Genomic DNA, 13,783 nt, shown 5'->3' with positions numbered 1-13,783 from the left:
TTTTTTCATTGTGCAAGCATCGTAGAATGTACCAAAGTCAACAAAGACAGATGGTCATTAGGTGACATAGTATATAATCTTAAGAGATCACTATTACCACTTGTTATTGATAGGAACATCATTATTTGTCGCAGGACTCTATTTGAGAACGAAATCTCTTGCACAATGCATCTTTCTAAAAATTTCTGCTTAACTCCATCTTCCCCTTGGTGATACAATGGCTGTCACTTTAGTGAATATCAACAATCAGATATCCCTAGTGAGGCCTTTTGCTTAGTGCTGTAGAATAAATTGGAGGATTATGACACCTTAGTGTATGACAGGGCTATAAGCAGGTGGTCACAGTGCAGCACTCACAAAGGGAAGCACGCTGAGTCATAGTCCACAACACTGCCCTCAACTCACCTCAAGTTGGTGCAGAAGGGCTTTCCCTTTCTTGTTTATCTCCACCATCAACGTAAAGATGGCAACTTTAATATCCTGTTCCACCTGCTTTTGGTTTTGATTTACTTCAATTATTCTGAAAATGAAATAAAAGAGTATTTTAATTAATGGCAGATTTTCCAAGAATTCAAATTGGCTATCTTAAAATCTAAATTAGGCCAAAAATTATTTTAGACTTTCAAAGTTCTATCTCTAAGCTCTATTTAATTTATCTAGAAGACCTTAGAAACAATAATTCAGTTAAACAAAACTTGTAGAGTAAGTATATTTTAAAGAACATGTTTTTAAAGAAATATGTCACACAGCAAAAGCAATATGCTGATCTAAAAAGACAGGACCCGGGAGCAGCCTACAGCTAGAATTTATAGTCAAGATGAAACAAAATTATGAATGGGAACAAGTTCTACTCTGTGAGTGCGATACTCTCATCTCAGGGATCTGAGTTGGCAATTTTTCACCATACCAGAATAAAAAAACAAAAGACAACAATTAACAATTAGTTTACTTTTCTAAATGGTCCAGAAGTTAAAATACTTGTTGCATAAGCCTGATGACCAGAGTTCAGATCCCCACAACCGACATAAATGCAGGGTAGGTGTGGAAATCCACCTGTAAAGCCTAGGAAAGTGGAGACAGGATCCCCAGAGTGAACTGGTTAGCAAATCATCCATCTCTGAGTTTAAATGAGAGACCCTGCATCCATGAATAAAGTACAAGAGCATATGAAAACATATGAAAATGGGGGAGGGTCTTGAAACAAACAGTCAAGCAGTTAAAAAGAAAAAAAATACTAACAAACTTTAACACTTAGGAAATGTTGGGGTCACAAAGGTTTTTGCACGCACAGATCACTGAGAAAACAGGAGCATTAATCATGCAGGGGGTTCTTCAAAGGAGGAAATACCTGTTTTCCACCCAGAAGGCTGGGAGTGGGCACTGTTAACTACTTGAGAACCTCTGCTATCTTTAGAGGCAGACAGCACCCAAATCCCCTAAAAGGTTATCCCAGACTCTCCCTTCCTAGGTCTTTATCTTTATCTCCCAGTTAATAGAACCCATCCTGAGGGGAGATGCCACATTATTTTATGGCCTGTTGACCTTAACACTATCAGTGACCACACTAGATCCTAGGCCTTTTAGATACAAACCTATCTTCAGTCATATGTACTCTGCAAAGGAGTCTCTATGTAGTCACACATTAAGCTTTAAGGTGTACCTGGACCTGCACTGATTGTTGACTGGAAACTTTTCCCGTTGAATACGCTGGCAATAAATTGCCTGGCATCAGACTCTAGAAATGTGACCCAGTTTGTTAGTCAAACTGAACCGAATTTTCATCCTCACCTCTGTGCAGTTTGTTTCCCTGCCATGACACCTACAGGGATCCCCTTAAGAAAATACTAAATTATATAGAAATAAACTAAGCTGAGGGGCTATGCCTTAGTATTATTCAATGACTTTTAAGATAGAAAGCTTACTGGTTTCTCCTAAAAAATAAAACGGAATTATGTTCTTGATTTAATTAGAATTTAACTTTGGTGAAGTTGTACTTTTAGAAAATCGCTCATTAGGGCTGCTTGCTCTTTAAAAGCCCCTTAGTCTTCTCAGAAGAGGCAAATTTGTCAAACTGCTTTGAAGACCCAACCTTGTATAAGGAACTGGAGCTGTGTTTCTTTGCCTCTGTGAACTCACTCAACTACAAAGAAGATAAGAAAGTTTCTAGTCTGGGCCAGGCACCTCTTAAGTACTAGCTAGGGGACTACCAGGCTGTGCACTAATTAATAGTTTCTCCTTTTTCCTGAGTGCCTAACTCGAACTACTTTGTTTTATGAAATTTTTCCAAAATTATTATTTATAAAAAATGGAGATGAAATGGACAAAAAGAAAAAACAATACTAGACACTCCACATTGGAACAGCTTACAGGAGACATTTGGTGACTGCACCCAGTGCCACAACTACAAAAGCTTTATTTTTCCTGCCTGTTCCTTCCACAGTCACTCTAAAACTTAAAAAAGTTACAGAGATTGTATTCTGTTGTAAATTCTCAAGATAATTGCTTGAAATAAATATTGCTTCAGAATTACGAAAATCAGGTAGGTGTACAAAGCAACCAAAACTCATTCAGAGGTTCAAGCCAGACATTAGTGGTACATGCCTTTATTCCCAGCACTCAGGAGGTAGATGCAGGTAGATCTCTGTGAGTTTGAAGCCAGCCTGGTCTAGAGAGCTAGTTACAGGACAAGCTTCAACATTCCAGAGAAATCCTGTCTTGAAAAACCAAGCCAAACCAAAACAATAAAAACAAAACAAAATCTTCAGTGGTTCAATAGAACAAATAAGGAAAAACCCTGCATATTTCAACACAATTAATAACAAATTAGTAGCATAATTTTAATCCTTCTGTAATCATGTAGACTGTAAAACTATATAAACTAAAGATATATTTCTATGACAGTGCCTCATATGCACAAAACTTTGAGCTCAATCCCTACACAGACGAAGAAAGGAACAAAGGGAAAGAAAAGGGCACCAACCTAAAGAGTCTTTGATAATCATAATTCAGAAATCAAAGCCTCCTACACAGCAACGCTATTTTAAGGAGGAAAGAGCCCATATATGTTAAGTTGAGTGCTTTTGGGACGTTAAGAAAGAATATCAAAAACTCAAGCTGAATGTTGGCTGCATAGCAAGTTTAAGGTCAGCTGAAGCTTCAAGTGATTCTGCCTTAAAAAACAAACAAACCAACCAACCAAAATAAAAGCACACATATTAAAGGAACCCTAGCCACCTGGGGCACCACAAAAGTGGCCTCGTCCTTTCCCCATTCAGCCTTGCTAAAGACCAGTAGATAAGATTCCAAAGTTTGTCAACAGAGGTATACTCCCTTATTTGGCCACTTCCTTCCTCTGAGGCTGATTACCAAGGTCCAACCATCAAGGTATTGAAGTCCAGCAATCAAATCCCTCTTTGGCTCAACTATTTAACATGTCCAATTAAAATTAAACACTTCCCCATAACAGGGGGATTCCTGTTTATCTTGAAACTGCCATTATTCTTTGTGTCACAATTGTCTCTGCTCTATCCAGAGGCAGTCCCTTCAGGGCAAATATCCCCCACCCTCACCCCTACCCACTTGCTCCTTGTTCAGCTCCTTTGTCTTGTCTCTTATATTCAATCTTCTATCCCTCTGGGGCAAATAAAATCTCCTTTGTACTAAGTCCTGTACTGATTCCATTCCTTTCACTGTGTATCTCTGTGAATTCAAGGCCAGCCTGGTCTACATAGTAGATTCCAGGAAAGCCAGGACTCTACAGGTCATTGTCTTAAAACAAAACAAAATCATACAAAACTTTGTTTCAAAAACAAAATAAACAAAATCCCAAACATATGATCCCTATCTGTTTCATAAAACAGTAAGAACAATAAGATTATGAGCCAGGTGGTGGTGGCGCACACCTTTAATCCCAACACTTAGGGAGGCAGAGGCAGGCAGATCTCAGTGAGTTTAAGGCCAGCCTGGTCCAGAAAGAGAGTTCCGAGTCAGCCAGGACTGTTACACAGAGAAATCTTGTCTCCAGGTGGCGGGGATGGGGTAGAGGGGAGAGGATAGAAAGAATAGATTATGATGGTTTTAAGCAAGATGAACCCCAAAGGCTGACACAATTTTGCTGATGCAGTCTCTTATTCAAGGTCTTTCTTCTGGGCACTTCAAGACAGTTAAGACACTAGCAAGTGAACCGAGAGAAAGAGGACACAACATTGCTTGGTGTGCTAAGGTGGAATGTGAATTGTCAGTAAGTGCCCTAAATGGGAGATGAATCTAGGGGGCAGTTGTTTTTTCATGGAGCAGAAAAGGTTTCTAGTAAAGTATCTAGAAACAGACAAAGAATAAAGTGTTGTGTAATAGCTTTCTGGAGACTGAAACATTCTATCCTACAGGGAAGCTCCTTAAGCAGGAAGGAAGAGAAACAATTCAAAATAGCTTCAGGAAGTCGCTGAAATTAAACAAGTTCAGTAAGTCTTTCCCTGCCAGAGTAAGCAATAAAAGTGGAAAGTTTTTCTCAAACAGAGTGGAGCTGCAAAGAAAACTCTTGAGACCAGGCTAACTTATTAGAAGAAGCCAAAACAGGCCCAGCTGCCTGAAAGAGGTTTAGATCAACTCAGGTACCTGGAAAGGGCAGTCTCCAGCCTACTGGCTGAGGAGTATGCTCCAGGCTCATCTTTGTGAGAACATACTGTACACATACTAGTGTGGGCTTCGGTGATGCAGCTGACTTTGAGTTATTTTTGCTCCCCATATTCTTGTAAGTAAATATAGGTAATAAGAAGCATTGGCTCACCAAATTGTAATTTTATGGGTCTTCTTCCTCTGACTCCTGTCCTCCAAATTAATGTTATTATTGTTACATATATATGTATACACATGTGTGCATATATACCATATATGTATATAAATAAACACATTGTATGTATCTATATGTGTGTATTGGGTTCTCTATCTGGGGTGAGCAATCGTGTGTTGTGCCCTCCTAAGGAAATGTTTGGTCACAACAAAAGGGTACATCAAAGTTTAGTAATACCTAGTCTCAGTGTGCACTAAAACTTGTATCCCATGTAACTAAAGGATTAGGACCTGGGGAGGCACCTCAAATATTAGGAAATATAAAAATAGCAATTAAGTACATAATCAAATATTAAAGTAGCTATGTTATTGGCAAAGCTGTCTTTTTCTCAATCTTAAAAAATTGAAATTAGAAAACCACTATAAATATATATCAGATAAATAAGCTATTATTTAGTATACATTTTATTTAGTATATATTTTATTAGTGAAGAAATCACTTTCTAATCCAAAGTTTTTGAAAAAGTCTTACCAACCTTAAACTATTTGTAATCCAAAAGTTTAGCAATACTTTACAGTGAGTTGAAAAAAATCTAGAAATGCATACATTTATTTACTATACATAAAGGATTTATTTATAGTTTCATAAATATAAACTTACCTGTTTTGGATCTGATTTCCTGTATACTTTATATATTTTGTTTTTTCCATCAGTTTGGTGATTAGTGTATCTATGATACCTTTTTGATTTTGAAAAGCTTCTTCTATAAATTGATATCTGAAGAAATAATAAGCAAATAACTTCATACAAGTATCTATACAAAAAAGTTCAAAAGTTAAAAAAACCAAACCAAACCAAAACTAATACAAGAAGAGAATATGGGCCGGGAGAGATGACTCTAGTTAAGAGAACTTCTAGAGGCAGCTCATAACCACTGAAACACCAATCCAAAGGACTGTGTTCCCTTGTGGGCACCTGAATCCACACGCACATACAAAGACACACACATGAACAAATGAATCTAAAGAAAGAGAAATAATATAAAGGGTATAAAAAAAAATAAACCTTTGAAAATTCCAAATATGGGTTGGAAAGACGGCTGCAGTGGGTAAAAGTGCTTATTGCCAAATCTTATTTTGATTCCTGGGACCCCTGTGGCAGGAGAAGAATTCTCCTAAGTTGTCCCCTGACCTCCATACACATAATGTAGTATTCATGAATGCATGCACATGCACACACACAAAGTTTAAAAAGGCAGAATTTCCCATCCAAGAAGGGAGTCTTTAGATACTCTATTTCAAGAGTGCAGTAAACACCCAACATTCATAGTTTAGAGACTTGTACAGCCCATCTGACAGATGTAGCAAAAAGTAGTCAAAACTTAGTAAATATCTTAACAGCCTAACTATTTTGGTATTTCATAGTCATGAAGGTTTACTACAAATAAACACTTTCACTGGGTGGGGTAGTGTAATGAATCCCAGAACTCGGGAGGCAGGTGGATCGCAGTGAGTTCTAGGCCAGCCTGGTCTACAAAGTGAGTTCCAGGAAAGTCAGGACTGCTTACACGGAGAACCCCCCTCAAAAAAAAAAAAAAAAAAAAAAAAAAAAAAAAAAAAACCAACCCACCAAACAAACAAACAAAAAACACTTTCAAGATCATTTCTAAATAGTAATCAGCTTTGCTGTACAACTATAAAATTATTCTTCTGGGATAAGTGGGGAAAGGCATTTGATGCAGGACCTTTTGATAAAGTCTTGAGTGACTTATAACATGACACAGCATTTAGTAGTTGTTATTAATCTGGAAGTCAAGAATATTGATTGTAAAACAGAACAAAAGAAAAAACAAACAAACAAAAACCAAACCAAACCAAACAAAAAGGGTGACTGTGGCAAATTACAGAAGAGAAGCATGTGAAAAGACAGGGAGAGTGTACATTACAGAAAGAACTTTAGGGCTAGCAAGATAGTGTAGCAGGAGGCTACATTATCTGGCTTATCATTATCCCTAAGCCAGAAAACCCAGGTTCCATACTGAGAGCTGACTTCTGAAAGCTGTTTTCTAACCTTCACAGGTATACCCTCAACATAAATAACAAAATATTTAAAGTGCTGGGGACTCGGGAGGCTGAGGCAGGAGGCTCTCTGTTAAGTCTGAAGTCATCCTGATCTATAGTCACAGCTATATAGCAAGACACTTTCTCAAATAGAGAAAGCTAATTATTTTTGAAGTATAAAAAGAATAACTGCAAACCTAGAATTCTGCTCAAGGAACATATTCTTAATGTAAATAAGGGTGAAAAACTGGACGTGGTGGTACACTCCTTTAAATCCAGCAGTAGCAGGCAGAAAGATCTCTGAGTTCCAGGAGAGCCAGAGCTATATAAAAAAGGTGAAAAATATTTCAGACAATCTGGGAGCTCTATCTCTGGTATAGCCTCAATAAAGTACCCTTAAGTAAATGAAATGAAGGCGATCCATGAAGGAATGGGAAATAATTAAACTTATATGTAGAAACAAAGTTAAATGAATATTGACTTAGGCAATAAGTAATGACTTGAGTATAATATATGTATATATACTATATGTGTATATTGGCATTTCATTTGTATTATCTCATTAATAAATAAAATTTGCATGAAGACCAGAGACTAAAACAACCCCAGTGATCAGCCTTACAGACCAGGTAGTGAGAACACACACCTTTAATCCCAGTAGCTACACTAGTTTGCCACTGAAACTGGGCAGTAGTGGTGCATGCCTTTAATTCCAGCCCCATAGAGGATTATAAAATGGGAGAAGACAGCTCTCAGGCAGTTGCATTCTGAGATTCCTGGAGGCAGGATCGCCATTTCGGACTGAGGTAAAGGTAAGAGACACTGGCTGGCTGTTTTGCTTTTCTGACCTTCAAGTTGAACTCCAATTTCTGTCTCTGAGTTTTTATTAATCATCCTTCATATATGATAAAGTAAGGGACATATTAGGAGACAAAGGTTGTATTCTAATAAGGTTTATGTCCAGTCCAGTAAGAAGGTAAGTAGAAATTAACACCAGATGAGATTTTAACACCAGAGTAGTCAAGGCCAGTGAGATGATTCAGCAGATAAAAGTACTTGTGCAAGCCTCACAGAACCCACACAAAAGGAGGGAACCAACTCCCAACTGACTCAACAGGTGGCACATGTGAGCCTGCACTCAGACACACACAATAAACTGAACTTTTAAAAGTCAGCCATGGTGGTACAAAAATAAGGAAGATCTCTATGAGTTTGAGCCTAGCCTGGTTTATATAGTTCCCAACCAGACAGGGCTAGATAGTAAGATTCCACGTAAACAACAACAACAAAACAAAAACAAAAGCCCTACCAAAGAAAAGTCTCCTAATTTTGTGAAACTAGCAACCTTGTTATTTTATAAACAGTATAGTAAGCCAGTGTATCTCAAGGTAGGCTGACTTTGGCCTACAGGACATTTGGCAATGTCACAGGAATATTTTTAAATTATTTTTTTAGCATTCTTTCATGGGCGCAGAGGGCATACAAGGGTACAACTAATTTGAGAGCCATAGTTAAAAACATTTTGAGTTTTAATTACTATGCCTAAAAAGTCCACGAAACAAAAATGTCTCTGATCTGTAAGCTTCTTGTTTGAGGACAGACAGTTCCTGAAATGCTGGAGGCCACTGTTTATGGGAGGTAACAAGCCACAGGTTTGTTTGAGCCATCTGCACTGGATGTGTTTGATCACATGTGGGCAGGAGGTTCACAGGCAGGAAATATGTTAGGATGTACGCTGCCTCTGATTGGATGTAGGCCGGAGGTACATCAGAAGGTACATTTGACCCTGATCAGACTTGATGACAAATACTTCAGCCAATGTAAACTGCGATTAGGGGTCATTTCTCAGGAATGGGTATGGACCTGGCCAGAACCATTCACCTGACCAGTACTTTAACTAAGTGTGCTTCAAATTTGGCTTTTGAACTGTGACAGTGGTCTTTTTCTCAATCAGTGGGGTTAACACTAGCACCTAACCACCATATAATGCACAGCATTCAATGTACTGTCTGGACCAAAATATAAAGAAACTGAAATTGAGAAAGCCAGCTTGTCACTGGCCAAACAAAACACATACAAATCTCCACTCAGGTGGAACAGGAGTAGTCCATAAAAAGTGTGCTGCCAATCTGAAAAGAACAAGACATGCTGGTACCTATGCTCTTTGTGTTCCAGCAGCTGGCAGTCCCGACATGTCAGTTTGTCACATGTTTCACAGTAAAGCTTCAGCTGCTCCTTCTTATGGAATGGACAGAACACTGGTCGCTGACTGGTCACACCAACTGCCTCTGCAAAAATAATGGACAGCAAAAAGAAAATTTATGTAATTGAACAGAAAATCATTAGATGGTCCATTTTTACCCAATTCCATGGACATAAAAGAACTCTTGTTTCTTTAATCTATGCATCTTAAGCTTCACTGCATTACAGATTTTGAAATATTAAATATTCTCAAGGTTGGTGGCTAAAGGCATCTATCTACCTCTGTTGGAGGAAGAGAGGCCTCTTGTTGATTCCTGGCTGCTTAGCCCCAAAATAATCACATAGCAACTATATTATTTAAAACACTGCTTGGTCCGTTAGCTCTAGCTTCTTGTTGGCTAACTCTTACATATTAATTTAACCCATTTCTATGAATCTGTGTATTGCTACATGGCTTTGGCTTACCAGCTAGTTTCAGCATCTGTCTCTGGCAGGGCTACATGGCTTCTTTCTGACTCCGCCCTTCCTCCCAGCATTCAGTTTAGTTTTGCCCACCTAGCTCTGCTATAGGCCCAAAACAGTTCCTTTATTAACCAATGATATTCACAACATACAGAGGGGAATTCCACATCACCTCCCCTTTTCTGTTTAAATGAAAAGAAAGGCTTTATCTTCAACATAGCAAATTACGTATAACAAAACAGGTATTGAAAAGAATTAGATACAATATTTATATCTACTTTTTTATTGTAACTAAGGAAAACTATAACTATCAATTCTTCAACTCCATCAAAGACTCCAGAAGGATATACTATCACCTAAGTAAACTGGAAGTGCATTATAAGCAACTTCCAAAACTCTAGAATTGACAGAGACATCTTGCTGCCTGGACAGCCACCCAAAGTTCTTCTGTACTGTCGGAGCATCCATCTTCAGCCTCAGGCCCATAGTATCTCTGGCAGACTTTTCCATGAAGCAGGAAATTTCAAAGACAGTTCCGCCTACATTGGCAGTTTGTCAGTCATTTTCTTCTGTGTCCTGCAGAATGTCTGGCAGACTCTTTCATGAAGCAGGAACCCTGAAGTATGGTCTCACCTTTAAACAAGTCTGTCTGTCTGTCTGTCTGTCTGTCTGTCTGTCTATCTATCTATCTATCTATCTATCTATCTATCTATCTATCTATAAAATAACAAAACGGACCATAAATTTTTATCAATAACCAAGATCCATACCAATGCAAATCTCTATAGCATATCCCCCTTTAAATGTAAAGAAATATTTATAAACAATATTTGGAAATATGGGCTTAGTTTTTCTAAACTGCTTCCTGCTGTTTATCAGGCGAAGTATTTTCTATTTGGGAGTGTTCACAGAAATCTTTTGGGGGATCTTGGTCCATCAAACCATATTGGTATGGAAGCAATCTACAGGTTCTCATCTTCTGTGGAAACAAAAGAAGATCCTCTTTTCCAAAGCAACATATTCTTAGACCCAAATTTTTGAATCAAGACACCTTTATGTTGGTTTAACTTAGCAGTCATACAATAAAATGTCTCTCTGTAGTTAGCTCCTTCACAGTCAAAAAAAATTACAGAAAACACAATTATATATATATAATCCAGACTCTATGTGTATAGTCCATCTTTACATGGCTTATTTTTCTTTACTCCATTTAATCTATGACTGTCCATACTGTCTCTTTAAAGATTTTTTTAAACGACTTCTTTTTCACTGTCTATACTTGATTTCTTCTCTCTCCCAAGTTTACATACATTTATTCAACAATGTGACCCATTTAGAGTTCTTTTATGTCTGAATCTGTCCTTATTGCATTATCTGTAATTCTCTACTGTCCTGAAGAGTTTTTCAAATGGTAAGCAGCTTGTTTGCAGTTACTCTGGATGCTGGCTCTACCTCTCTCCACTTTTAAAATGGTGGAGGTACCATTACTGCCAGCTTTGGGGCCGTCAGGTAGGAGCTGCGCTCAGCACTTTAACTCTGAAAACGAGCGTGCAGTACATAAACCCTTTTTATCTGAGTAATAGCTAAATCTTCCATGCAGAGCACTGCGCAACCTGAAAATATCTTTGTGTATGAGGCAGGAATGAGCCATTGTCTCCTGCCTGTGCACACCTAGTAGACCTGATCCTGCTGCCTGTCCAGGTGGGGAGAGCTGAACCATGGGCATGGTCTCAGCTACTTTACTCCCGACCCTGAGTGGGCCCACAAATGCCATTCCAATGCTCCATAGCCGAAATTCACACTGGCAGCACGGTCCAGGGAGCCGTGTTTTAAAATGACATGGCTTTTCCCTGCTACTGCTGAATCAGGAAAACCTCTGGAGCTGCTGCGGCAAGCCAGCAGCTGAAAAAAAAAAATGTGGCTAAACTTTGTTTGTTGTGTGACTAGAGTTTCTTTCCAAGCCTTCTCAGGTTTTACATGGATTTAGTCTACCACATTGGTGCCAATCTGTTGGAAGAGAAGCCTCATATTTCCAAGCCTGATGAACTAAATTCAATCCCCAGAACCCACTTGGTGGAGAGAACCAACTCCCATAAGATGTCTCCCACAAGGTACCCGCACTCATACTCACAAAGAATAAATTGTAAAAACCAAAAAACTTAAAACACTTTTCAAGCATTTAAGGGAACTGAATAAAAATTTTCACTTTAATTAAGGAGTAATTTAAATGGTTAGATATGTCATGAAAATATGTAGTTTATAAAATTAAAACATTTTAAGATAGTCCCTATGAATATAAACTAAATGTTTTCTAACCTAAATATCAGACAGGACTATCAAAATGTGTGGACTTGAACTGGAAACAAGGCTCAGAAGTTGAGAATACTTGACTTGCTCCTCTTCCATATCAGCAACCACATGGCAGTTCACAACCCTCTGTAACTAGAGCTCCACAGAGTCTAATGACCTCTTAATGGTCTCCACATGCACCAGGCACTAATGTGGTGATGCACAAATACATGTAGGCAAAACACATATATACATAATAAAATAATATTCTTAAGAAGTTGTGGACTGGCCTGGGATGGTTCTACAAACTGGCTCTCATAAATATGGCCATAGTTGAGTATGCATCTCTAGCATCTCTGGTGTACACTGACATATTTCTTCTTCATAAGATAACTGTACTTTTAGTTTGTGAATGCCCAAACCCCTCTTACTGGGACTTAAACCTAGAGCTTTATATAAGCTAAGAAAATATTTAACCACTGAGCTATACCTACCAGCTATTTTTAAGTTTTGTGAGGAGACTGCATGAATTTATACTCCCATCAACACTATAAAGGTTCTTTTTCCCTGAATCCTCATCAGATTATTATTATTATTATTGCCAGTAAGACTGCGATGAGATAAAACATAAATGTAGTTTCATTTGCATATTTCTGATGGCTTAGGCAACAGAACGTTCTTATATAGTTATTATCCATACATGCTTCTTTTATTGACTGGATTGTTTGAGGGGTGTACTTTGATGTCTTTTTTAGTTCATATATTCTAAACTTTTTATGTGTGTTTATGTGTGTTTGGGTGCACATGTGTAATGAACATGTATGTACAGAGACCAGGTGTCATTCCTCAGGAGCCACCTGTTTTGGAGACGGAGTTTCTCATTAGCACCTAGATATGTCTAATAAGTTAGGCTGCCTGGCCAATACGGCTCAGGATTCAGCATGTGTCTGTGCCCCCATTCCCAGATGCTTCATCACTCAAATTACAAGTAAGTCATCATGCTAGGCTTTTTAATATGGATATTAGTGACTGAACTTACGTCCTTATCCTTGTATAACAAGCACTTTACTAACTGAGCCATCTTCTCAGCTCCTGTGTATATCCTAGGCTAGGTCTTAATCCCCTGTAAGATTAATAGTTGTAGCCTTTTTACTTTATTTACTTTGCTTGATGGAAACCTTTTATTTTCATGAAATCACATTTGTCAATTCTTGTTATTATTTCCTGGCCTATTTGTCCCTTTCAGAAGATGGAAGTCAACAGGCAACAGCACTTGCCACTCTTCTAGAGGACTCAGCACCCTATCAGGTGGCTCGAAACTGCCTGTGTCTTTAGTTCCAGTTTAGATATTCTTTTCTGACCTCTGCAGGCACTGCATACACACATAAACTCACAAATTCACAATAAACCAATTTTTTTTTTTAAATTAGGATATGTGGTTTTGGAGCCTGTCCTGGAACTAGCTCTTGTAGACCAGGCCCAAGTGCTGGGATTAAAGGCATGTATTTCCACTGCCTGGCCAAGGATAAGTATTTTATTATTATTATTATTATTATTATTATTATTAACTATTATTATTTTGTGCTTTTAAAACTTGAACTCAAAGTCTTGTGCATGCCAGTTGGTTAATAAGAAGCCTGAGCTAATAGGCCAAACAGTGTTCTAATTAATATAGTTTCTGTGTTATTGTTCAGGTCAGGGTGGCCAGGAAACAAACAAGCAGACTCTGCCTACAACCACTGAGCTACATTCCCAGCTCCATCAACAAGTCTTTATTTAGACAGAGTCCTTTCTCAAAAAGTACATGTATAAACCTATATTTTTCAGGTCCAAAAATAGTTTTTATGGTTTATATTAAAAAAGTTTTACCCCTCTCATAGGGAAACATTAATAAATTTAACTATTGGAGACATCTAAACGATTTATGATTTTAAATTCTTAGAAAAAAGTTAGAAGTAGCCAGAAAGGAAAATTAAGTTGT

General features: G+C 38.0%; 1 protein-coding gene across 4 annotated transcripts in view; it reads right to left on the bottom strand.

The window, feature by feature from the left end:
• The window catches only part of Trim24 (tripartite motif containing 24), a 104,751-nt gene that overhangs the window by 37,002 nt on the left and 53,966 nt on the right, over nt 1-13,783 (bottom strand). For all 4 annotated transcript variants that reach the window (XM_050147903.1, XM_050147902.1, XM_050147905.1 and 1 more), the window contains exons 4-6: nt 9,005-9,137; nt 5,450-5,566; nt 406-520 (exon numbers count right to left, since the gene is read on the bottom strand). In XM_050147903.1, the coding sequence (XP_050003860.1) occupies nt 406-520; nt 5,450-5,566; nt 9,005-9,137 (365 nt within the window). The remainder of the gene's footprint in view (nt 1-405; nt 521-5,449; nt 5,567-9,004; nt 9,138-13,783) is intronic.

The sequence above is a fragment of the Alexandromys fortis genome, unplaced genomic scaffold (assembly GCF_014885135.2).
Source record: "Alexandromys fortis isolate MF-2015 unplaced genomic scaffold, M_Fortis_MF-2015_v1.1 scaffold_57, whole genome shotgun sequence".
Taxonomy (NCBI): Eukaryota; Metazoa; Chordata; class Mammalia; order Rodentia; family Cricetidae; genus Alexandromys; species Alexandromys fortis.
The sequence above is the reverse complement of the archived record's forward strand: the minus strand, read 5'-3'. Positions and strand labels throughout refer to the sequence as shown.